This window comes from Xenopus laevis, chromosome 8L, assembly GCF_017654675.1.
Source record: "Xenopus laevis strain J_2021 chromosome 8L, Xenopus_laevis_v10.1, whole genome shotgun sequence".
Taxonomy (NCBI): Eukaryota; Metazoa; Chordata; class Amphibia; order Anura; family Pipidae; genus Xenopus; species Xenopus laevis.
This window is the reverse complement of record NC_054385.1, coordinates 24,032,772-24,060,692: the sequence shown is the minus strand read 5'-3', so window position 1 is coordinate 24,060,692 and position 27,921 is coordinate 24,032,772. Positions and strand designations below refer to the sequence as shown.

Genomic DNA, 27,921 nt, shown 5'->3' with positions numbered 1-27,921 from the left:
CGTGAAAATCAGAGATTTTTCTGGAAAGGTAATTTTTGGTAAAAATGTAATAATAAATAAGCATTAAAACCCGAGCGGCTTAGATCGGAAAAAATCACAGCGACTCAAGTTTTTGCACGATTTTATTGAGTTTTTACCCACACCAAGCTTTTTTTTTTTTTAATAATAAATAAGGTAAAATCGGGTATGGGAGTTTGGTTGTGTTTTTTTATTTGAAGAGAGAAATTCAGATTTTTAGTAAATAACCCCCTATATCTCTAAAACAACCAAGGCCAAGAAAGTCATTAAAAGATCGGAATATAAAAAAAAGTCTGAATGAAACAAAGTGTTGAATGATCCAAAAAAAATGAATTTCTCTGAAACCCACTGACTTCTAAAGGACATTGACTACTTTTACTTTGAGAAGTTTTGTACTAGAGTTTTTTTGTGGTTTTTACACTCAATATATCTCAAATTTTTTGAGTTTTTTGGAGGTTTGGTGGAGGTTTAAAAGGCTACCTACCTTTTATAATGCAACCCAATTGTGGTCAGCAACAAGCAGCATCCTCTAATCCAATACCTTTTTAAAGCTGTCATAACCTTATCTGTGTATATGACTATGCCAAATAGATAGTTCTACAGATTTTCAGACAAAATAGATATATATATATATATATATATATATATATTTATATTTTTCATTTGTTTCCCTATATTTGTTTTACAATCCTTGTCACATGTTTACAATAAATTTGTAAGCATGACCTAAAATAAGCATACAGTAATTAACATGCCTGTTTTCAATGAAGGGAAGTTGTCTGCATGCTACAGCTACTAATTTTCCAATGTTTGAAACCAATACAATAAGTTAAAGAGACTTTGTTGTGGCACTGCTACAATCAAGTTTTCTGCAACTTCCGAACAAAAACCAAAGCATATGTTTTTTGTAAACCATTATTATGTATTATTATGTGTTGCAGTAGAGCACAAAATGACAAACTAACTCGTGCCAGGGGCCTAAATATGTGAGGTGATGTGTGAGAAGGCTAGCGGTAAAGTGTGCTAAAATTCTGTGATAGCATCTAATAACATCATTATCATTTGTGCAAGAATGGATTAAGGATAGCATGTTAAAGTACACTTATAGAATACAAACACAAAAAATATTGCTCCTTGATAAGTGATTGGGTTTATTTGGTTGGCTTTATATTAAAAATATTAAGACATTGAATTATAGGCCATGTTACTTACTGTCTTACTGGGTGTGGATATCTAACCCCAACTAAAAGCTGGTGAACTTTTTTTTTTATTGAAGAAAGCCCACTCAGAAAAATAACTCAACTAACAAGGTTTTTTTTTCTCCCCCAAATAGAGTGAGTTCCTGAGTCCTGCATGGTTCCCTTTGTAATTGTTTGAGCGGTCATAAAATGGCCTCTATGGCTAAGGCCACTAGAGTCAGATCTACTCTTCCACTGCATCCCTTCTGTTCACTGTGCCTGCACCCCAAAGGGCAGACTTATAAAAATGTGAGATTATAGCTTGCCACAAAAAAAAACTCACACACTTTCTATTTATACCTATGGGATTTTTCTTAAAAAAAATTTAAACGTAGGGGCCTATTTATTGTACTCAAATTTTTAGAGATTCATCTCAATCCTGTCAATGTCATGTAGAAGTCAATGGCAGATGTCTCTGAAGATGTTTCTTGATATTGTGATCCGCGTTGGTTTACGTACAATAATCCGATAAATTCGAGTTTTTGTGACGACAATTTGATAAAGTTTGTATGATTTGAATCGCTCAATTTTGTCACAAAGTTTTTTTGCTCTGACTTTTTTGAGAAGATTATTGATAAATGAGTTCAGTTTGTGGATGGGAGTTAAGTCAACTTTGTTTTATTAAAAAAAAATTGTTTACGTTTAGTAAATACTGTCATTTCTGCATCCCTCTCAAATTCTGACTTCCAGAAAAAATTAGGAATTTGTAAAGATTAGATAATTTATTCCAGTGAAATTTTTAAGTGCCACTGTATGTACAGTATGTACACAAAAAGCTTGACCTCGCAACATGCCCTTTGAATTTCTACATAAATATGAACTAAACCACAAGGTGTTTGTCATGCAAATCCTAAAACTAAATGCGAACCCAATTAAGCAAATCAAAGACATAATGCTTATGTATTGAGGTAAGTTAGCCAAAGTTACTTATTTGTGTGTGGCAAAACAATGTGAACCTTTACCTACAGTATCTGGTGTGCCATCCTTAGGCAGCAGTAAATTGACAGGTAACTTTTGTTAAGCCCTGCCCAAAGACTTGGAGGAATCTTTAGCCAATTACTCCTTACAGAACAGCTTCAACTCTGGAATGTTGGTGGGCTTCTATGCATGAACTGTTCAAATGAAATGAGACAACTCCCATTGACTTTACATGACCTCACCAGCTTTAACATGGGGAGGTTTAATAAATCACATATTTTTCATGGTTTAGTATAATACGTATAATCCATGATTTTTAGCACAAAAAATTTAACTGGTCAAAGAAAATAAGTATTTTAGTCAATTTGCCCGCTAATGTACACGGTCATAATCAGATTGAGAAAGGCAGTAAAAATAGGTAATGGGGAGAGGTTCAGGGCAAGACCTATGCATTAACTACAGTGGTGCACTGAAAAGTATTTGTATAAAGCAAGGTATAGATATAAATATGGATGACCCCCCACCGAAAGAAAATAAAAGATAACTAAAAAAATACAAAAACTAAGATAATTTTAAAATGTTACATTTAACTGTGTTGAAAAAATATTTTTTCATTCGCTGTGGTTATGCCTAGTTGCTTAATTTACTTTTTGAATCAATTTAACAGGTTTGTTTGACCAAGGTATTGAAACTGAATACTGCATTGTCCCAATATGCTTGGTATCCCTGCACAGTTCTGTCTGATGCAAATTTCTGGTTAAAGGTATGTTTCAATGAATCTGTGTCATGAATCCTAAAATGTCAGTTTAATAAAAAAAACAGAATGATTCTTCGTTGCATAAACAATTCGGGTCAGATTTATCAAAGGTCGAGGTGAAGTTTCGAATTTAAAAACTTCGAATTTCGAGCTATTTTTTGTGTACTTTGACTAGGGAATAGTCCAACTTAGATTTGAATTTAAAAAAAACTTCGAAATTCGATGGCCGAATCTTTTTGATGTACTGTCTCTTTAAAACTTCGACTTTGCCCATTCGCCACCTAAAAGCTGCCGAAGTGCTGTTTTAGCCTATGGGGGACCTCCTAGAACCTGTATGGAGGCAATTGGGGGAGTTTGAGATATCGAAGGTCGAAGTAAAAAAAACTTTGAATCGAAGTAGAATGAAGTAGCGCTACTTTGAAATCGTAGCAGCACTACTTCAACCCCAAAAAAACTTCGACCACCATTCGGTTGGTCTTTTTGAATTCGAAGTTCAACTTTTTTTAACTTCGAACTTGACCTTTGATAATTATGCCCCTTCATGTTGACATTTTTATTTGAAATCTAGAATTGAATTAGGAGATACATTTCTTAAAATGTCTCAGAATATTCTTATACACAACCTAAGCAACCTGCATCTTTTCTTCTTAGAACACCTCTTTCATGTCTTTTTTTAAGGTTTCATATACCATATACTTTTGCAATACCATAATATAGTCCTGCATGGGGCCGGGTACCCGCGGGTACCCACGGAATACCCACAAAGTGGTCAGGTTTCAGGCAAAAAGTCCCCAATTCCTTGGCCGTGCAGGCAGTCCACAGATAACCCGGCTGGATACCCAACAAAGGTGCGGGCTTGGACCCTCGCATGCACCATTGTGGTTCTTCCAGTTTTTATATTGTTTTGTGCACCGAAGTGACATCACTTCCAGGCAAATATGACATCGCTTCCAGGCAAATGTGAAGTCACTTCTGATTTTGCATGTCCCCCAGCTTGGAAGGTTAGTTGGCCTATAGCGGGTTGGGTTGCGGGAACATGTGGGTCAAATTGTGGGTTGTGGGTTCGGGTTGCAGGTACAGGTTTTAAAAAATGGACCCGCGCAGGTATGGAACCTGTGTTGCTAGATAGTCCTTTTCATCACAGAACCATCATGTGGCTTAACTATACATGTGCAGTTTTCTATTGTTTCTATTATTTCTATTGTATAATGTTTTCATTAATAGCACCCTTTATTAATGTAGTAAACTTAGTACAGGTATGAGATCTGTTATTAGGAAAACCCTTATCCAGAATGCTCTGAATTATGGAAAGGCTGTCTCCCATAGACTCCATTTTATCCAAAATGAATTTTAAAAAATAATTTTCTCTGTAATAAAAAAACAAAGATATAAGTAATCCTTATTGGAAGCATAACCAACCAATTACATTATTGTTTACATGATTTTCTAGTAGACTTAAGGTACGAAGATCCATATTAGGGATGCACCGAATCCAGGATTCGGTTCGGGATTCGGCCTTTTTCAGCAGGATTCGGATTCGGCCGAATCCCTCTGCCTGGCCTGCATATGCAAATTAGGGGTGGGGAGGGAAATTGCGTGACTTTTGGAAACAAAACAAGGAAGTAAAATGTTTTTCCTCTTCCCACACCTAATTTGCATATGCAAATTAGGGTTCGGATTCGGTTCGGTATTCGGCCGAATCTTTCACAAAGGATTCGGTGGTTCAGCCAAATCCAAAATAGTGGATTCGGTGCATCCCTAATCCATATTATGTAAAGATGTTGAAAAAAACCAACAATATGCAGTAGAAGTCAAGGTTCCTTGAAATCTGTTTTGCCAATCTTGTTTTTGTTTACAGGCTTACTTTAGTCGACCTGTGGTTGTTGCTGCTGTTATTGTCCACCTGGTGACAGATGGGACCCATTTAACTTACCACAAACCGGAGACCATAAGTGTGCAGTTAATCGACACCAAGGAACAACTTCATGATTTGGGTATAATTGCATCAGATAAAGCCTATTGTACAATTTAAGTTAAAATGAATCATATCCATGCCATTTTAAATAGTGTCCTAGTCAACAAACAATTCCTCCTTTTTGACTGATTTGTTTTATCTCTGTAAGAATAAGTACCTATAACTTGATGTGAAAGCATACTTCAGCATACTTAAACATGCTGGGACTAGCACTGCAACATCATGGTTGTATACTTAAGAAATATTGCTGATAAATCATTAGCTCTTCAGAGATGGTGGTTATAACAACAGGCAATACCGTCTTCCATTGAATGTCACCTATTCTGTGTAAATCTGGCTCCATCTTTCTCTAGGATGTCTGCTCATTTCTTATTACAATTTAATGTAATTAAGCTAAAATTATGCAGTGGGCTCTGTATGTAAGTTAAAGGCACAATGGCATGGTGCTCTGCTAACCCTATTTTTTTCTTTACTTTAGAGAGCGTTTTGATTCCCTTTATATAGGAAAGAATAGAATTCACTCTGATATCACTCTCCTCTTGGGCTTATTTCATGTTTAAATGATTTTTAGCAGCCTCAGGGCAGGATGTGTCACATTAAAGAATGCACTCTTATCCACAAAATCGTAGGTTTAACTCATTATGGGTAATACATTTAATTGTCCGTTACATATCTGTACTGTTATTTTATTCTGCTCCTGATTATTTAAAATAATACATTTTGACTTTGTTCTAAATATATTTTCCTTCTGAGTCTGTGCCCGACACTTATTTAATTATATTTAATATAACTGTTTTCCTGGACAGGGAAGTGAAAAATGCTTTTTCTTTAGGTTTTTCTAAAAATATACTTAGAATACCTCCAAACATTGACAAAAGATGCTGGTGTGAAGACTTTCTTGTAAACTTTTTGTGACCCAGCCAATCTCAAACCTTTGTGGCCCAGCCTCATCCTTTTTTAAGGCACAATGATTTATATGACCTGGGTAACCAGACATCATACAACATAGATGGAGGGTGATTTTTTTGTTTGGGTAGACTAAGTCTAATGTTACATCAACAGTTTCTTCACCTGTGATTTTCCACTGGTGGGAAAACAGCTGATTCAGCCCCATATCATAAGCACTGGCAAATGTTATAATTCACCTGTCTGAGCACACAGGGAGTATTAGTGTCTAAAAATGCATTACAATATGAAATCTGTCCCATACATGGTCTGACTGAAGCGCTACTAACTGATGGGCCCACACGCTGCATGTTTAAGTACAAAGTAATTTTTCATTTGACATGGACAAAGCCTAGACTATTTTGAAAATAATATGCATAGCACTTTTTTTTTTTTTTTTTTAACTTCTGTATTGATATCAGTCAAATATGTTTACAGCAACACAGAATGTAATATTGTGCAGACATTGTACCTTTCACACCATAATCAAGGTCACCATAGTAGCTGAACGAAGCATTCTGTTAAACAGCAGTATCAGGAATAAACATGTGCAATAACACATATCCGAAATACAGCCAAACTGTAAGTACGAGAAATAAAAAAACAAACATACGGAAGGTTTCCCAAAAAAAAAAAAGGGGGGGGGAAGGGAAAAGGATCAACCACACCATGTAGTGGAATCTGCTTCAGCTTTAAGTGAGATTCTTGTTTTGATGCAAGTTGAGAGATGAGAGAGAGGGCCATAAAAAAGCAAATAGAAAAGTGTCCAGATTGTGGGTCCTCCAAGCCTATTAAGTATTTTTTCCTCTGTAAGTTACCCACGGTTGCCAAATGGCATCATAAGTGGAGACTCGATTTTCATTATGCGCCGCCATTAATTCCATATCTGCTCTTACATCCATTGCTGATAATATGTGGTCAATTGAAATTGGTCCTCCAGGTTTCCAAAATTTGGCAATCAAGCTAGTGGTAGTGTTAAATAGGTGAAAAAGTAACTTTTTCGTAAACTTAGGCACATGGTCCGGGAACATCAGTAGCAATGCAACTTGTGGTTCGTAGGGGATGTCTAATTCAAGACCAACCGTTATAATAGTAAACACAGATTTCCAAATGAGCTGTGACAGTGGGCAGTCCCACCACATATGAAGCAGAGTTCCAGACTGACCACAGTTTCTCCAGCAAAGTGGGCATAGCACTTTTTTATTATCAAAATTATAGAAAAAGTAAAGTTCATCCACTTTCCTACTCATCCTACTCATCCTCCAAGTTCATCCTACTTTCACAAAAAACACAAGGGATATCATTTATGTGAGATATTATACATAGAAATTATAATGCAGATATATGTTGTTCCCCTTGCAGAACAGTGGCTGCTTTTTTACTTCAGTTTCATTGTAACACAATATAACAGTAGATGAGGTTGAGAAAAAACTTGCATTCAACCATCAACACAACATTTTTGTGTAAGTGAAATAGCCAAATGGATCTGTTAACTGGTCCAGTGGAAGGTGTATTGAATTTATATAATAGTTGCTAATATACTGCTAAGAAATGTTTTTACTAATTGCATCAACTAAATGTAGCAAAGTGTAACAGTTCAGAATCTGCTCCTGAATCACTGGCTACCAGACTGAAACCCCAAGGGTAAAAATGCCTTACCCTTTAAACAACAGGGATTGTTTGTCCATATATTGCAATATATTTAAGCTCGCCAAATACAAGAGGTCCTCTGCACTCAACCCATTATCAATATATTTAAGAAATTGAGACATTTTGTGCATACAGATACTAAAAAATTCCTTACCCCTTAAACAACAGGGATTGTTTGTCCATATATTGCAATATTATATTTAAGCTGGCCAACTACGTCAAAGTCATTCCATATCTGGCCAGTCCTACGCTCAATCTGATTCATTAAGAATTCCATTGCTTCATTTATACATTTTACACAGGGACTATGTTTTGCCTGCAACTTACTTGCTGCTGTCAAAGTAAAACTCCCAAACTTGGTTGTCCTTTTATTAGCCTCCAGTGGGATCACCCGACTATAGCTGGGAACTACAACATAGAACTGGCCACTGCTCCTGTATAAACTATAACAAACATGGGAAAGTTGTGCTCACCACTAATTTTTAAAACCATAAGACAGGGGGTCAATGAGGCTGTGACCACAAAATACATATAGTCAAATACAATAGGTCCTCTGCACACAACTTATTATCAATATATTTACGACATTGAGACATTTCATACTTCATACAGTGATTACATGGTTAAATCTGAAGTTGCTTGATGTAACAAATTTTGAGCCAGTGTTGGCATTCTATAAATAATATCCAAACCTGTATGGTATATTTGGAAACACTGAAGCTTGTTAGGGCTTACCTCCCACAAATATGGACATGAAATTAATTTTCACTCACTTTAATTTCATCTCGCTTCTTGGTTGCCAGTCACATTTCAGAACTTAGTAATTGCTGGCCAGTAATGCTGGAAAGGAAGACAAACTTCTGATGTCTCTATTTTTTTTTTCCATGGCAGGTGTCCATATTCTTAGCTGCAGAAACAATCCTCTGGTGATCTCTGTGATGCATGACCTCAGTCACCCTTTCTACCACAGCCAAACTGTCCTTGTTAGCTTTACTTCTCAACTTGTGGCCATCTCTGGGGTGGCCCTACGTTTCTTCCATGATTTTGACCCTGTCACCATCAGCAGCTGTCAGAGGGGAGAGATATACAGTGCAGCTGAGCAAAGGTAAGAATTTCTACTAGCTCACGTTTGTTGCTTTCTACATATTTCACAGTAACATATAATAGGGCAATCGATTGGAAAAGTCTTCCTTTGTATACATGTTGGCTATTAATATAATTAATATGCTTCAAAAAGTGCTTTGAGTGTTTGCTTTCCAGTAAAATAGTTCATAGGAGACACTTGAACTTTTTTTGCAAATATTTTTTGCGAAATTTTATGCAAATCTGTGCACCCAGAGGTCACTGCTCTTACAAGGTGACATTGCATCAGGGCTTCTCATGGTAAGCAAGCTATGTCTGTTAAAGCTTACAGGAAAGACTCTTTTGTCTTGTCAGTCTTGTCTGTTGTTATTTTGACATTTTGTATTGCAGGTTGTTTAATCTGTTAGATGTTTTTTGGACTTATGGGGAGGGGGTTGTGTATTGACCAAATATTCCATGGTGTTTTGAGTTATTTGAAAAGTGAATTGTGCCATGCATTTTGATACATAGGAATTCAGGTTTGTTTTTGCTTTTCAATCAACCCCCCCCCCCCCTTTTGAGATAAGACTTGTCAATGAAAATTCATTCAAGTGCTTGGCTGCTCTTCAAAGGATAGACTGAAATCTTAACCAGTTTACTGCTGGAGACTGATACTGACACTGCACTGAGAGAGCATTCACATTCCTACTCTTTCAATCTACAAAGGCCTTAGCCACAGCCAGGGTCAGTTTTAGGAATTCTGGGGCCAGCTAAAAGGAAAGTTTGCTCCCCATAGGAAAAGGAATTGCTATTCTGGGCCTTAGCCCACATTTGTCAATTGTCAGTACATATAATGGAGACCTGAAATGGGGCCCCTGATCATCAAGCACACTGTGATTGCTTTGTCCTTGTTCTACAAAAATGATTGTGATTTAAATATTATTTATAATGATACACAATATAATAAAATAGTTCTTTAGCATATTTGTTTCAGAACTTTATAAATGCACATGTGCATGCAGCAAAGCATTTTCATGTGTGTTATCAGATATTTAATTATGTTTATAATAAATTAGAAAAGTTTTTTTAACTCTCCCATAAAATTTGAATTTTTCTCTCCTATTTTTACACATCTTACACAGTTTACACATCTTAGCTCCTCTTAATAAATATGACAAAATAATTAAGGTATTACAATTGTTAAAATGTTTCTGAAAATACAATCCCCATGAAAATATGTACTTTCAATATTCATTTGATACAACTTCTGGCGCGAAAGCATGAAAGATTTTTCCACACTTGACCCAATTTCTAAAGAAATTCAATATCAGCTTCAACACAAATATAATTTATTTGCACACTCAAGCCTGCCAAAACACTTTGTTTACTACTGAAGTTAGAATAACTTCTGTTTAGCAAAGTGAGATAAAAAAAAACCTTGTTGGTATTTTAATTCACATCGACAAAGCTGTAGATTTTTTTGCAATACCATTTGAATAATGGGACATCAGATGTGTTTTAGCATGCTGGTACGGAGTCCGTTGCTGTATTGTCAATTAATTTACGTCCTGCCGATTGAGATAGAAATTAAGAGAGGCTTTATACTGTATGCCAGTGTACTTTATAAACAAGACCCTTAATTTTACTATATGTGTCAGTTGAGTTAATAAAAAATATTGGTGTGATGATATAATACATACAGTATAAAGCCTCTATAAGTTTCTATCTCTATCGGCAGGACGTAAATTAATTTTCCTCCAGAGGGCTACATAAATTGTAATCGTTAGACTGTAGCTACTTTCTATTGATTTCAGATACAGCAATAATTAATCTTTTAGGCAATGCCAGAAGTTTGTCAGCAGACATACTTTACTACAGTGATCCCCAACCAGTGGCTCTTGAGTTATTGTTATTCAGCAACCCCTTATATTTTGCTCCCAGTGGCCTCAAAGTAGTTGCTTATTTTTGAATTCCAGACTTGGAGGCAAGTTTTGGTTGTATAGAAACCAGATCTACTGTCAAACAGAGACTCCTGTAGGGTGCCAGTCCACATAGGGCTACCAAATAGGCAATCACATTCCTTATTTCTCACACCATTAACTTTTTTCATGCTTGTATTGCTCCCCAGCTCTTTTTACAATTGATCGTGGCTCACAAGTGAAAAAGGATGGGGACCCCTGCTATAGGATATCATTATAGGATTTCTTCATAAGTAGACTCAAGGAAAGAAGAAATCCACAACATCATAGGTTTAACTGTAAGAAACCCTTAAGATGCTTCCTGTTGGCAGTATTGTATGCCCCCTTAACTGAGACTTTCCATAGCCTGAGTCAGCTTCTTCCTCTTATTTTGACCTTTCTATATTTCAGAATTATCTTCTTTTTTTTTGTAACTTGTAGTTTATTGGATTTTGACAATTTTCATCACAAATCATAACTGTTTACACTCACAAAGACTTATGATAGCAAAGCATCAAGTTACACCATAATAAACAAGCTGAGGGTATACAGAGAAAACAGTAATATCATACATCAATACAGCAGGTAAATTATCACAATAGAACCTCTCAGTACGGTCACCCTGTAGTCAATACAATCGTGCACATAGACACACGTTATATAACCATCTAATCTCCATAAACCTCATACCACCCATTTCTACCCACTACTTGTGGACCAAACGACACATAGTCAGATCAGTTCACCCACCCAAAGAGCAGTAAGCAGCCGCACTTGTAACATTATAGCTACCCAAAAAGGAGATGAGGACCTCTATCTTTGAGATATAAAATAATCCCACTTAGACCAAATTTTTTCATGTAAGGGCATCCTCCCATTATGTTTGGAAGTCATCTCCTCCATCAGTTTCATATCACGCAAACGGACAATTACCTCCCCTAAGGTCGGAATTTCTGGGGTCTTCCATTTAGAGGTAATAGCTAATCTGACCGCCGTATAAACAAAATTTATCAGCTTCTGTTCTTGTGGAGAGAGATGTGGATAAGGGGCACCTAAAAGCGCATATATAGGCTCCATCGGTATATCCATAAACATTATTTTTGCTATCATACCTGCAATATCATTCCAAAAATCTCTAAGCTTATTGCAGGACCATAAAATGTGCAGAAGTGTGCCTGGCTGACCACACCCTCTCCAACAATGGGAAGATGAATCCGGGAAAATCCTATTGAGCCTCACCGGAGTATAATACCAATGAAATAAAGTTTTATATAGACTTTCCTTCTGTCTTACACATGTGACACCCTTTCCAGCATTCACCCAGATATCCTCCCAATGCTGGTGGGTGAGGTTGGTCTCCAGGTCTGTTTCCCACTGAATCATATACCTATGTTTAGGCGGTGGATCACCGACAGGGCTATTTAGGAGGGAATATAAGTTTGATATCAATGCCTTCTGTGGCAGTCCCTTAACACATAATTTTTCAAAAAAAGTCATAGAAAGAAGTGAATCATCTGAGAGACAGTGTCCTGAATAAAATGCGAAAGCTGAATGTATTCATAATACCAGGTTTGTGGAATTTGGTATTTTGTTTGTAATTCCAAAAAGGTCAATTGTTTATTAGTAAGAGGATTGAAAAAGTCCCTCACGTAAAATAGTTGTTTCGAACCCCAATGCTCTTTAAAGGTGGAAGATAGCCCGGGTGGGAAACAGGGATTCGCCAACACGGACTGCAATACTGGCGATGCGTCAACTAAAGGTGCATTCTTACAACAGTGTTTCCAGATCTGCAGAGTAAACTTAATTACATGAAGTGAAGTAACTGGAAGCTTAACAGGTTTCTTAGATTCCCAAAGTAATGAGTTCGGGTGAAGTGGTAGTAGATTAAGCATTTCTATTTGAGCCCACTTAGACATAGGATTGAAGGTGGTCCACCCTAATACTTGACGCAAATGCGCTGCCTCATAATATCTTCTAACATTTGGGGTCGCTAATCCACCGTAAGATTTGCTAGCAGTCATCACAGACTTTGGGACCCGATGTCTCGATTTAGCCCAGATAAATTTAAAGAAGGTTTTTTGTAGATCCCGTAAAACAGTACTCGGCACCTGAACCGGGATAGTCTCAAACAAATAGAGCAGTTTCGGTAAGATTGCCATTTTTAAGGTAGCAATTTTACCCAACCAAGATAGGGAGTAAGAGCTCCACTTATCTAACAATGACTTGATGGTTTGGAGGAGCGGGGGATAGTTATGCCTGTAAAGGTCAAAATACGATTTAGTATTGTACTGTACAACCCCTAACAATTGCATTATGTTCAGCAACACAAAGATAGGGGTTAAAGTAGGCCCGCCGTGGCCTATAAAGGGAGCGTCCCAGCGGTTCAAGGAGCAAGCGGACATATCAGGAGTTTAAGATCCATACTCACGGAGACCCCAGATCACCGGGATAAGCTATCCATATATGAATGAGTCCAGCAATGTTCCATGGTAAGAATAATAGGCAGTCATTGGGTCATCACAGCGGTCAATGACGTCCTGGGTGGGGAGCCGCCAACTTTAGACCAGGTTGGAGAAAGTCTATCACGGTGTTCTGAACTTCTTGGTGAGTAGGGATGTAGCGAACTGTTCGCCGGCGAACTTGTTTGCGCGAACTTCGACCGTTCGCGTCCGCCGAATGTTCGCGAACGTCGCGCGACGTTCGCATTTTGAGTTCGCGTTCGATTCGAATACAAATCGTTCGACCATTCGAATTCCTTCGACCGCTAAAAATCGAACGATTTCCATTCGTTCGAACGATTGTAAGCATTCGATCGAATGAAAAGCATTCGATCGAATGCTTCGATCGTTCGATTCGAATGAAAATCGTTCGATCGAACGATTAAAATCCTTCGATCGTTCGAATCGAACGATTTTAGCGGGTGTTCGAAGTTCGCGAACTGTTCGCGAACGTTCGCATTTTTTGCCGGCGTTCGCAAACACCAAATCGGCAGTTCGCTACATCCCTATTGGTGAGACAGGGTGCAGTTTATCTTGCGACGAGATGCCGAGTTCTTTGAGAAATTGCTGACCATTCGCCAAATCGACAAGGACAAACTGTCTATTACCTTTAGTTGCTATTAATTTAAAAGGAAATCCCCATCGATATGCAATGTTGTGAGCACGAAAGATCTGGGTAATGGGCCTCAGATCTCTTCTCTTTTTCAGCGTGATAGGAGCTAGGTCATTAAATATTTGCAGTTTGTAGCCCTGATGTTCAATAGATGGAATATTTCGAGTCTTATTAATAATACTGTCCTTGCTCTCAAAGTAATGTAGACAGACGACAATATCTCTAGGTCTGCTGGATCCTGGTAGTCGTGGTGCCAGTGCCCTATGGGCTCTATCAAAGCGCCAAGCTTCAACCGGGAGATCTGGATTAAGCGATGAAAAAAGAGAGCGTAAGAAAGTGCGAATATCTTGGGGCCCCACATCCTCCGACACTCCTCTAATTCTCAGGTTCTGACGCCGTGATCTATTCTCCAGATCCTCCGTGTAATTTTTAAGACACTGGAGCTCCTCTCGTAGAGCAATATTACTGTCCTCCAATGCATTATGACGCACAATCAGGTCATCCAAATTAGTCTCCAGTTTGTCCGTCCGTTCCCCCAGAGAAATTATATCAGTCTGTACATCTTTAAGAATTGTGCGAACAGTCTCAGTAATGGACTCCGTTATGTTTTGTTGCAGCTGCGTCAGCTGCTGTGTTAAAATCTGCACAGTTATCACGTCTGTGGGGGACTGGGTCGAAGATCGCTTACCCAGAGCAGTATCCATTGTAGCGTCTCCCTCAAATCCTGAGTATGCTGGGGACGGAGTAAGTGAACCCATTTGGCGCTCCGCATCTGACTCCTCAGCGCCATCTTGAAGTTCTTGCTGCGTGGCCGCTGGAGTCTTTTGCAGGAACGGGGACATCGTGCCAGCCTGTTCCTTATTCTTACGTTTCCCCATGGTAACGATTGCCACTCACTTAATGCAGGGCCCGGTAAGTCGAAAAAGCAGATTGAAGCTAATTCACCAGGCGTTTATGATCCAGGGTATCGGAGCTCCGTCGAGACACGTTCCGCTCTACTCCATACCGCGCATGCGCCCCCCAGAATTATCTTCTTGAGCACTGAAGACCAAAACTGAACAGCATATTCTAGACAGGGCATTACCAGATGCTTTGTAATTAATAACCCTCTCCTCCAGTAAATCAATACCCCTTTTATTACAGGACAGTTCCTGCTGCTGCCATCTAACTTTAAGTACTCCCAGGTCCCAAGTGCTTAACTTAATCCCAATAAGGAATACATGCTTAAATGTTTGGGTTACAAACATTTCTCAACACTGAGGGGGTTATTTATCAAAATCCAATTTTTTCTGATATTCTAATTAAAAAAAGTCTGACCAAACTAGAACCAGCAGATTGGCACGCACTCAGCAGGACTCCCGGCACTGGTAAAATCAATTCACTTTATTTCACAAACATTAATCGTCTAAGGACGATTAATGTTTGTGAAATAAAGTGAATTAATTTTACCGCTGCCGGGAGTCCTGCTGAGTATGTGCCAATCTGCTGGTTTTAAGAATCGATGTCTCCCCTATGCTGAGGGTTCGGGGCGCAGCACCCAGGCCACCAAGCAGGAGCGGTGAGTGACCCATATTTCTGGTTTTGAAGGAATATTGTTAGCGGAGGGTTCGGGCAAGTGCACGCGAACCAAACTATAACTGCGGTGAGCGGTTTACCAGCCTGTAACATTGACCGCTATAGAGAAGATTGTCTAATTAATTACATGGCAGGGGATTAGAGCGCTCCTGCGCCTTTATTCGATTGTCTGACCAAACTAGAATCCACAATTTGACATTATTTATTGTTTAAAAAGCTTGAATTAATCAGATCAGAGAAAAACTTGATAAAATCAAACAAAAAGACTTCCATTGACTTACTGTATATACAACCTTGACAGGTCTGAGATGGCGGATTTTCGGATTCAGACTTTTTGAATAATTTTTAGTTTTTAGCATTTGGACTTTAAGGGACAGATTTTTCAAATGTCGAATTTCGAAGTACAAAAAACGGCGAAATTCGACCATCGAATTGAAAAACTTTGAATTCGAATATCGAATTTGGAGTTTTTTCACCGAATTTGGCTATGCTACGATCGAATAAAAACCATTCGCTCGAACGATTAAATCGTTTGAATTATTCGATTCGAACGATTTTAGTGTACGATCGAAGGATTTTTATTTGATGTGTGAAGACTTAGAAAAAGTTTGTAGAAGGTCCCCATAGGCTAACATATCAATTCGGCAGGTTTAATTTGGCGAAGTATTGAAGTCGTAGTATCCTATTCGATGGTTGAAGTATCCAAAAAATTACTTCGAAATGCGAACTTTTTGTACTTTGAAAATTCACTCGGACCTTAGTAAATCTGCCCCTAATAGTGATGGGCGAATTTGGGCCGTTTTGCATCGACGCAAAAATTCACGAATTTCACGCGAAATTCGCAAAATGGAGAAAAATTTGCGAAACAGCTCCATCGTCTAGTTTTTGACAACGGCATCCGTTTTTGGATGACGGTGCACATTCCACGGCGTCAAAAAAAAAATGGATGCCACCATCTGTTTTTTTAGATGCCGGCACATTTTGCGGTGGTTTCGTGAATTTAGTCGCCGGCGGCGAATCGCGGGAATTCGCTGCAAATTCGCTCCTGGTGAATAAATTCGTCCATCACTAGGCTCTAATAAATAACACCCTGAATCTCACCTGCCACTAAGGGACAGATTTATCAAGATGTGAGTTTAGTAAATACAAACTTACCCACATTCTATTCTGCATTCCTATGGGATTTTTAGATTTGTATGTATCAATGGGTGAAAGATAGAGCATTACTAAGCCCGACAGACATTTTTGTGGTATTGTAGAAAAAGCTTTTGCAAAATCCAAGTTGATCACATGTACTTCAATCCCATTGTCCGTGATTTGCTTGAAATGCTGTGTCTTGCATAAAGTCATGCCGATGGCTACTCATAATGACATGCATTGCAGAACATATAACGTGCCCACATCATATATCAGACTTACCAGCCTATAATTGCCAGATGAAAATGCTTTCTGTATATAGTGACCTCATGTGACAAATCCATATACAGAGTCAGATCATCAGCCTGGTAATTATTCACATCTGTACTTTTTCCTGTGGAGTCTATCGTCCCTGCAATGTAACAACAGGGTCACTTTCTTTTAAATGTTAATATTTGAGCCACATTCTTGGTGCACAGCTGTGAAAATCATGTCCATGCAAACATAGCCTAAAAGTACTTGGAGCTTTGTGGCCACATCTATCTCTGCTACATCCCAACCATGCATGTGCACATGCACTAGACTTAATATTGGGGCAAATTAAAGACACACAAAGAAATGGGGGCAGATTCCCTAAAGGCGAAGTGACTAACACTAGCGAAAATTCGCCAGTGTGACGTCATTTCAGAACTTCACCGATTTTCTAACGGGCACAGGTGTCACTTCGCTATTGAAGGAGATAGACGGTAGCGTTGCTTTGGGTAACCGAGTTCCTTCCTCCATTTTCTAACATATGGAACATAAACTATACAGAGGCCTCATGTGTAGGGCAGTATAATATTTTATTTATTGAGGTTCCCTATACTTGTGTAATGTAATGTATTTGCTGCAACATATATGTCCATGTAACTTTATCATTTCCGTTGTATGCAAATTAGGCAACGCTAGCGCATCTTCAGTTTGATTGCCTAAGTAACGCTAGCGAAAATTTGCCAGCATTCTGCGTCCTGGACGCAACTTCACACTTTAGTGAATTAGCGTTGTCTTAGCAAATTTGCGCCTGGCGAAGTGTTGCGAAGACTGCAAAGCTGTTGCTGTGAATTTTTGGCCCATGGAGAGATCATACAAATAAATTGAAGTGAGATGGTCAGAAACTAACTCACAACAATATCAGCACTGAAGAAGAAAAGTGCAACCCACTTAGCCAACTTGCTGACCATTTTTTAAAATATAAATATTAGTATGCTTTTTTTTACCCACAATCTGAGTTTATTTTGCTGCCATTACCCTTTCCATCTGGTCAGTGATGGCTTGCATCTCTGTGCTACCAGACGGGTCTGCTAGAGGAGACTGTCACCAAGACCTTCACTTTAAGCTGGCAAGTTTTTACTGCCTTATTCCTGCATCTGCCAAAGGCTTAGCCTTTTTTTCTTCTTTTCTTTGGATAAGTATACTGTTTATTTGGCTACTCTCTTCAAAATCTGTTTTCACCCTACAATGTTATTTTTGTTGGAATTGATTCCTTCATATACTAGTACGGTAAATAGATAATTGGCGTTTGGATTCATCACGACTGTGTGTATACCGTATATTACTTCTACGTCTTGTAGGATAAATGTTCTTCATTCCAGATTTTTTTTTTTCCTCTTTTTTATTTGTTCTTTTTACACCTCTGGAATATTATTTGGCAAGATGATAATTGCTCTGGATCAGTGACTGAAAATATTGGTACCTTTTGTTCTTATTTTTAACCCATTTCTTTCTATCACAAAAAAAATATTGTAGTAATAAAGACAAAGGGATTGCAATGGGGCTCTAAATACACATACACTTCTATCTTTTTTGCCATTATAAATTGTAACCTCCCTGTTTATAACAAGCTCTACTAAATATTGTTTTTCACGAACCCAGCAGTGCCTGTATCCTCTACAGTTGTATTCCTTGATGGCTGCTGCTGTGTGCACATGTTGGTTATGTCAAGCTTGTGGAAGTGAACACATTTCCATTAATTAATTATGATGTGTAGAATGGACATCCCATGCCATGCCATGCACACAAGGGTAATTGATGTGTTAAAACTGCAAAACTTGCAAAAGATTGAGTAACCCATGACATAGTAGAATAGGAACAATGGCTATAGAGGAATATAGAGGACCCTATATAAACCCAATAGGATTTTTTTGACACTAATAAGGATTAATTATCTTAGTTGGGATAAAGAACAAGGTACTGTTTTATTATTACAGAGAAGAAGGAAATCAATTAAACATTTTTTAATTATTTAGTTAAAATGAGTCTCTGGGAGATGGCCTTCTCCTAACTTGAAGCTTTCTGGAAAATGGCTTTCTGGATAATGGGTTTACCTATTTCTAGTAAACTGGTCCTGTTTCGAGTTAAACATCTGATTACTGCTGTGGCTTACTAGAGATATTTTAAAATATGTATTATTACATACAGGGTCGGACTGGGGGGCCTACTGGGGCTGCTGCCGCAGGGCCCCCTACCCGACGAGCCAACCCCCCCATGGCTCCGCACATGTGTGCTTGTGCATGCGCGCGCTTTGTATTTGCAGTGAACTGCCATAAAAAGGGAGGTCGCGGCAGGAAGCTTGGTGCAGGGAGCGGGTTTGGGTTTGGGCTGGCGGGGCCTATAAGAGCCGGGGGCCCACCTGGCTTAGGGCATAACTTCCAACTATCAAGTTTTTCACAGTACAGTTAACCCGCAGTCCCGGGTTTGTTACTGAAATGTCCTGACTTTCTCCTGATACAAAGTTTCTAACTTAATTGGCTTTTGGCAGAGAACCCGGAATACATACTTAGATACTTTTGTAACAATTTAAGATAAGCAAAGAAACTATTGTAACAATTGAAAAATGTAAAATAGGGGGTGTGGCCACACACTGCAAATCTTTTTGTCCCTCTTTCTATTTCCAAAATGTTGGGAAGAATGGCTTAGGGGTGTATTAAACTAAAAAAACATTCATGTCCTTACTGTAAGTTGTAGTTTAATAACATCCGAAGAGATTTCAGTTGCCTGTGTCTGATCTATACGTTTATAAGTCCTTAGCAATGTACAATCCCAGAGGTTTGCAAAACTCTGGCTTTTTATCCCGTATACTTGTTCCTTCAAAAACTTTAAATTTAGACTTTTTTTCTATAATGTGAATTTTGATTCAAATCTTTAAACACCTTAAAGGGTATACACCTTATCACGAAATAATTCGCTTCAGCATACTGAAATAAAAAAACTTTCTAAATACAATCAATTAAAAATTCTGTACAGTTTCTGAAATAATCAGCATCTGTTTCTCCTCATTCTGTCTTAATTCTGGAGTTGAGTGTCAGATATATGATCCAATATATCTTATATGGGGGCTCCTTTTGCCTAGAAGATGTATTAGAGCTCATTCTATCAAAACCACTTGTCTCTCTACATGCAGAATTTGTGAAAAAGTCAGTTATTTTATTAGATTTTGTTTTTACTAGAATTAGTTAATTGAGTGAGCTCTAATACATCTGCTAGGAAAGGAAGCCCCTATAATATATATCGGATTATTCATCTGACATATAATCTTGATTATATCAGAAACAATGCAGAATTTTTAATTGTATTTAGAAAGTTTCTTACTTCAGTAAGAGGAAGCTTATATTAAATTTTCATTTTTGCGATAGTTCCCCTTTAACAAACAGTGTTTCTTTTTATATAAAATTATGCCACCACTGTGTTTATTTAACAGTTTTACACAAAAAAAAAAATTCTGTTTGCTTTTTCTGGCTCCAGTAAACCTTGTTTCATAGCTAATAACCTCAGTAAGCAGCCAAAAAAAGGCTTGTGTGTTAGAAAGTAGGGATGTCTCGGACTGTTCGCCCGCGAACTAATTCGCGCGAACATCGGCTGTTCGTGTCCGCCGAATGTTCGCGAACGTCGCGCGACGTTCGCCAATTTGGGTTCGCCTTAGCTGGCGCTTATTTTTGACCTCTCACCCCAGACCAGCAGATACATGGCAGCCAATCAGGAAGCTCTCCCTCCTGGACCACCCCCACACCCCCTGGACCACTCCCCTTCCATATATAAACTGAAGCCCTGCAGCGTTTTTTCATTCTGCCTGTGTGTGCTTGGAAGAGCTAGTGTAGGGAGAGAGCTGTTTAGTGATTTGAGGGACAGTTGATAGTAACTTTGCTGGCTAGTAATCTACTTGATACTGCTCTGTATTGTAGGGACAGAACTCTGCAGGGATTTGAGGGACAGTGAGTTTAGGTTAGTTAGCTTTGCTGACTAGTAATCTACCTTCTACTGCAGTGCTCTGTATGTAGCTGCTGTGGGCAGCTGTCCTGCTGCTGATCTCTCATCTGCTGACTGCTGCCTGTAACCCAATAGTCCTTGTAAGGACTGCTTTTATTTTCTTTTTTGTTTTTTTTACTTTGCTACTGTAAGAGCCCAGTGCTATTAGTCTAGCTGTGTTGGGGGAGTGGGACTGGTGTGCTGCTCCTCCTAGTAGTTCACCACCACCAGCACCAACCAGAGTCAAAATTGTTACAAAGTATCTTATTTGCACCTGTTAGCTGTTCTGAGCTCTCTGCCAAAAGCTAATTAAGTTAGAAACTGTTTTTTTGCTGGCTGTTCAGTTCAGAGAAAAGAGGGACTGGTGTGCTGCTCCTCCTAGTAGTTCACCACTACCAGCACCAACCAGAGTCAAAATTGTTACAAAGTATATTATTTGCCCCTGTTAGCTGTTCTGAGCTCTCTGCCAAAAGCTAATTAAGTTAGAAACTGTTTTTTTTCTGGCTGTTCAGTGCAGAGAAAAGAGGGACTTTCCAGTACAAAAGAGGGACAGGGGGTTGAGTGGTCAAAAGAGGGACAGTTGGGAGGTATGCAAGTGCCACCTAGCTGTGTGAGCTTTTTCAAATTCTGTCTAAATAACAATAATAATTCCGTGTCCGTAAACATCACCTGAGTGATGTTTTTACAGCAGCAATAATATATTCCGTATCCACTACTGTATACGTTGCCCTTGCAGGCATTGTTTGCCCAGTCTTTAACCAAGTGCCACCTAGCTGTGTGAGCTTTTTCACATTCCGTGTCCAGAAACATCACCTGAGTGACGTAGTGTGATTTCTGCCCTTTACAGCACAAAACGCAGCGCTGTGTCAACTATGTATTTTTCAGATACATTTTTGCCCTTGATCCCCCCCTGGCATGCCACTGTCCAGGTCGTTGCACCCTTTAAACAACTTTAAAATCATTTTTCTGGCCAGAAATGTCTTTTCTAGCTTTTAAAATTCGCCTTCCCATTGAAGTCTATGGGGTTCGCGACGTAGCGAACCGTTCGCATTTTTGACGCAAGTTCGCGAATATGTTCGCGAACATTTTTTCCGCAGTTCGCTACATCCCTATTAGAAAGAGACGTTCTATTATTTGGGACATCCATGTGTATTCACCCATTACCCCTTAAATTTGAGTGTTGATTACTTACAGGCTGAATTTTCATGCAAACTTACCATTCCTTGGAGTTAAGAACAGATGCAAGCATTAAGCAAATTCATTACATTCTGTGCAAGAACAAGCTGAGACACCATGAAGCACCTTCCCGCTTGTTTAATTTCTTTGCTCTTTCCAATAAAATCTGGGCTCCCCGAGCCAGAATCAACAATTTATTTTGTATGGACTGTTAATTTTAATGTAATCAAAGATTTTTAATTTTATTTTTGGGGCCCTTGTGGAGACCTTGAGTGCCTGAATACCCACTCTTTTGCTGTTGATGGTTTACTGCCCCCTCTGTTGAGGGTCTGGGGTTGATGCACCTATTTGCAACCTTTTGACTTGTTGAGTTTTCGTACATTTGTACCCTCTTCGTACATTTGTGCCCTTTCTTTGAATTAATAACTCTCCAGCTACTGCCTGTTTGAACTTGGTGGTGGAGGTTCCATGGTTTCCCTGCATCATCTCTCTGCATCAACTGCGTGAAATTTAAAACAGGAGGCAGAAAACTAAGCACAACAATACAGAAATTCAAGTAATGCATGTTGACAAAAGAAGATAGTGTAAAACCTTTTTATTACGTGTATAAAAAAAATATTCCACTCACATTTGAGAAGTTTTTTTAAGGCGAATCAAATCTCCACTTTGGGGTAAAAGTTACTGTGCTTGTTGTTATCCCGGTTTCAGTTCCGACCCGCGTTGCTTCCACCAGCCGTAACTCCCCATGGCACCTGCAACTGTACACGTAATAAAAAGGTTTTACACTATCTTCTGCGCTCTACATTTTCTGACAGTACGGAATAGCCAGAGAGTACTTCCTCCTGTTTATATCTGAATGGTTTTAAAGCCTTAAAACGTTTGTAAGTACCCAACTTATAAGCAAGGCACATGGTGGATGTAAAAAGTAATCTAGCACCTCATAGTTGAATTTTGGGAGAGTGTGGAACCCACTACACTTAGATTCTCTTTATACTGCATTCTTATTTGTCCTAGCTTTTAGCGCTGGCGCATACAGACTGTGATATTATAATATTTACAGTGTCAGACTGAGAATCCAAGGACTAATTGTAGGAACTAAAATTTATCCACACACTTACAGAAATCTGAAATATCGCCCTCTGTTATTGCCCTCTTCCCATATGTTTTTTTTCACTCACTCTTTTGTTCTTACAGTTCTGTCCATAGTGCATTCCATGTTTTATAACTGTCATTTATGCTCACTGTTCTTTACAATCTTCATTTTCTGTCTTCCCATTATTCTCTCTTTTCTTCCTTTAGATCTTATCTTTTCTGCTTACCGCTTCCCATGTTTACTCCATGTCAATTTTTTCTTGCATGTTCCCATGCTTTCCATCTCTTCTGTCTTCTCTGATATCTGTTTCTATGTCTCTGTAAATATGTTTAGTAATATAAAGAGTAAATAAGAGAGTGCTTCACTGTTTTCTGAGCCCCCAGTACTAGCATCAACATTAGCATAAGAAGCCAGGACGTAAGCAATGGAAGCAATTACCAGAGAGTTGTGTTTGTAAGGTATATGTGTTTGTAAGTCATGATTCAACCGTTATAAGTACACATACTGTAAATCTGCATAAATACATGTCATCTACAGTTCATATAATGGGTAAATTAACTCATTTTGAATAAATTTACATGATGTAATACTCATAAATAATTATTTTCACATCACATTCAGAAAACTGTCACACTTACAAACCACAGACTTTACAAAACCATGTTACATTAGACAAGCTATATCTATAGATACTTAATACACTCAAGATTTGAATTTCCACTGGCTACTTTTATGTGTACTTGTATGACATAGGACTGAGAAAATTGTAACTAGAGAAACACAAGATAAAAAGCAGCTGAACCCCTCAGATAGGGGCAGTTCAACTTCAAGTTAACTTTTAGTATGTTAGAATAGCCAATTCTAAGCAACTTTCCAATTGGTCTTTTTTCTTTTGATACTTTTTGAGTATATATTTCAGCTTTCAAATGGGGGTCATTTACCCCATATAAAAAATGAATGCTCTGTAAGGCATTAGCAAAGCATTGCAGACATGAAGGTACTACACAAGCAGTGATTTGCAAAATAATTTAAAGGGTGGTTCACCTTTAAGATAACGTTTAGTATGTTATAGAATGGCCATTTATAAGGAACTTTTCAATTGGCCTTCACTTTTTTTTTTTATAGTTTTTGAATTATTTGCCTTCTTCTTTCCAGCTTTCAAATGGGGGGGTCACTGACCCCATCTTAAAATAATGCTCTGTTAGGCTACAGATGTATTGTTATTGCTACTTTCTATTACTCATCTTTATATTCAGGCCTCTCCTATTCATATTTTGTTTGTTTGTTATTCAAATCAAATCAGTGTTGCTAGGGTAATTTGGACTCTAGCAACCAGATTGCTATTACTGCAAACAGGAGAGCTGCTGAATAAAAAGCGAAATAACTCAAAAAAATAAAAAAATAAAAAAATAAAACCAATTGCAAATGTCTCAGAATATCACTATCTGCAGCATACAAACAAATTAAATAAAGGTGAAGAACCCTTTAAGAGATTGTGTTATTTCTATTCCTGGTGGACGTTCTCTGTGCAGCAAGCATTTGCGCTTAATCAGCACTCTTCTTCATAAAGCTGATATTCCAGATGTACAAAGTTCCAGCACAGCAGAAAAATACAAATGCAATAACTTAAAAAATGTACTAAAAATGACAAATATTATCGTGATTTTACCCTTGGGATAGTCTGTGGGTCAGTTGGGCTTAAAGTAAATCTTTCAGATATTAAGAAGGAAAGAAGCTACAACATTGCATTGTATTGCACCATAATATGGATGTGCAATGTGGACTAGTGGCATTTAAATGGATGGTTCACCTTTAAATTAACTTTCAGTATGTTATATAATGACTAATTCTAAATTTCAATAGGCCATCATTTTTTCTTCTTTCTTCTCTTCTGACTTTTTCCAGCCTTCAAATGGGGGTCACTGAAAACATCTTAACAAACAAATGCTCTGTGAGGCTACACATTTATTGTTATTGCTACTTTTTATTGCTTATCTTTCTATTCAGGCCCACTCCTATTCATATTCCAGTCTCAAATTAATGCATTGTTGCTAGGGTCCCTAGCAACCAGATTGATAACATTGCAAACTGGAGAGCTGCTGAACGAAAATCTAAATAACTCAAAAACCAAAAAACACAAACCAATGGCTCAGAATAAACTCTCTAGTTCATCCTAAATTTTAATTTAAAGGTAAACAACACCTTTAATATGTAGTTCCCTAGACCAAGATCAACAACTTCAGTGTTAATGCTGTGAAAAGGGGCAATTATAAAAAGCTGCACCTTTGACTAGTGATTTCCATGTAGCAGTCCTGCAGTACATGGTTCTATATTCATGTTACTATACAGTTCAGGTATGGGATCTGTTATCCAGAAACCCATTATCCAGAAAGCTCAATTACAGGACGTCAGTTTTCCATAGACTGCATTCTAATAAAACAGTTTATATTTTTAAAATTTGTTTTCCTTTTTCTCTGTTATAATAAGGGCAGAGACATACGCTCAGATTCTGGGAGTTTAGTTAGTTAGGACAAATCTCCTCTTCCTCGGGGAGACTAATCTCCCGAACTATCTCCTGCCGGCTAGAATGTAAATCGACGACGGGATGGCACTCTGAGCAGTGCCGGGCCAAGTCAGCCAGGCGCCCTAGGCAACCCGGCTGACTATGTAGCCCTCTTCTCAAGCGTGTGTGTGTGCGCGTGCGCATGCGCAGAGGCGCGCATGACGTTGATTCCAGACTCAATCGCATGTGCGCACTATCACGCGCTTGACGTTAATGCCAGAGCTGCTGCTGGAGATGGGGGACACGAGTATGAGGTGTGCGTGCATTTATGCGGAAGAGCGCAGGCACACGCTGCCGAGATGTGAGACACAAGGGTCTGAGCTAGGGGAAGGCGGCAAAAGAGGTATCTGCTTGGCGCCCCTCCACCTTTGCGCCCTAGGCACGTGCCTCTTCTGCCTACCCCTAGTTCCGGCCCTGACTCTGAGCGATTTGTTTTCCTCGTGAGGCAACTTCGGGCAACTTTGAAAAACGAAGTGGTCTGAGCTCCATCCCATTCTAGCTTGCGGAGGCAGTTCGGGGAGATAAGTCCCCCTGAAAAAAAGGAGATTTGTCGCTGGGCGACTAATCTCCCCGAATCTGAGCGTGTGTCTCTGCCCTAAAACAGTAGCTGGTACTTGATCTCAACTAAGATATAATTACTAACTATTGGAGGCAAAACAATATTATTGGGTTTATTTAATTTTAAAATAATTTTGAGTACACTTAAGGTATGGAGATTCAAATTACGAAAAGATCCCTTATCCAGAAAACCCTGGTCCTGTACCTGTACTTTGAGAACAGAGATAAGCAATCTTCAAAGTTGCAGGTGTTATAATTCTAGTACTCACCCAATTAGAATTCTGTTCACAAAAAAGTGCCTCTCTCTCTTTGTTTTACATTGTGTTGTTTGATGATGTTGTTGGCAGGCAAAGCATTGCTGTGTTTATATAAGATGTTTTTGGGAGGGAACGTCATGTATTTAACATTTGGATGCACAGAATCATTTTCTGTTTTCTCTCCAGCTGTGTTCAGTATTCATGTGAAGCTACTGACTGCCAGGAGCTAGAAATCGAGAATTCTGATGTGAACTGCACAAGCGGTCACTACAGTGAGGCCCAGTGTGAGGTAACATGCCACACTGGCTGCATACTTCACATACACAGGGACGATGATCTCTTGAAAACCCAGGTTTGTTGATGTAAATAAAATTATCTCACTGCAGTCTGTTGCCATTACAGGTATGGGATCCATTATCCAAAAACATGTTATCCAGAAATCTTTAAATTATGGAAAGACTGTCTTCCTTAGACTCCCATTTTATCCAAATAATCTAAAAATGTAAAACTGATTTCCTTATTCTCTGTAATAATAAAACAGTAGCTTGTACTTGATCCCAACAAAGATATAAAGAATCCTTATTGGAAGCAAATATGCTATTGGGTTTATTTAACCTTAACATAATTTTCTAGTAGACTTAAGGGATGAAGATCCACATTACGGAAAGATCTAATCTAAGATATAATTAGTCCTTATTGGTTGTAGAACAATCCTATTTGATTAATTTAATGTTTACATTTTTTTAGTTGACGTAAGGTATGGAGATCCAAATTACAGAAAGTACCCTTTATCTGGAAAACCCCAGGTCTCGAGCATTCTAGATGCCTGTACTTACCTTCTTTCTGTTGTGCACTCTAGATTGTATGTGTCTTAGTTTCTCTTTGATCTATGTATGTATGTATGTATGTATGGCTTTATTTCTATAGCACTATTAGGATATACACAGCCTTGTACTATTTCCCAATGTAAAAGTGGACATATAACATACAAGCAAAATAGATGGGCCAGAGTGCACAAAGATGTGTGCATTGGCCATTAAATACCAAGACTGGGCCAAATTACATTTTAGTGCTCCAAAATGTAGGATCTTCGTTTCTATGGCACTTTTGGTGTGGCAGCAAAGATCAAAAAGCCCATCAGGAAAGGTAATAATACCGTAACTGAAAAGAATATGGATAAAGAAAAATAGCTTGTATCAGCTCATATTGGAAAGAAAAATATGGTTGAGTAGAGATTTGATAACGTGTAAAATGTATTATAATTTTCTAATTGAGTCATTGTGGTCCTCAGACGAGTTACCAATGGACATTAGTAGAGAGGTTTTATGGATGGGATAGATACCAAGAGCAGGGTCCTAGATGGACCATCTAAGCATGGGCGTCTACAGATAGGGGCAAGGGGGGCACTTGCCCCCCCTACAAGGTTCCGCACTCGCTGTTTTTTTATTCTGTCCTGCTATATACTCCACGATCATGGCCTGCTGTGATTGGTTTATGTAAACCTGCTTCCCATCCAATTGCTGCACAGCTCTTGCTGTTTGGACTTTCAAAACTCACCCAAATGTTTCAATGTAAAGAAAGCGCGCAAGTCAAAGTGCGGGTTGGTCAGGGGCACCTGTATCTGGACTGGACTGTCTTCTCTTTTCTAT

At 38.6% G+C, this 27,921-nt stretch overlaps 1 protein-coding gene across 1 annotated transcript in view; it reads left to right on the top strand.

Annotated features, from left to right (window-relative positions):
- LOC108698294 (pappalysin-1) overlaps positions 1-27,921 on the top strand; it is a 204,755-nt gene that overhangs the window by 130,927 nt on the left and 45,907 nt on the right. Inside the window, exons 11-14 of the mRNA XM_018229682.2 lie at positions 2,842-2,937; positions 4,790-4,925; positions 8,393-8,606; positions 26,459-26,624. Of these exons, the coding sequence (XP_018085171.1) occupies positions 2,842-2,937; positions 4,790-4,925; positions 8,393-8,606; positions 26,459-26,624 (612 nt within the window). The remainder of the gene's footprint in view (positions 1-2,841; positions 2,938-4,789; positions 4,926-8,392; positions 8,607-26,458; positions 26,625-27,921) is intronic.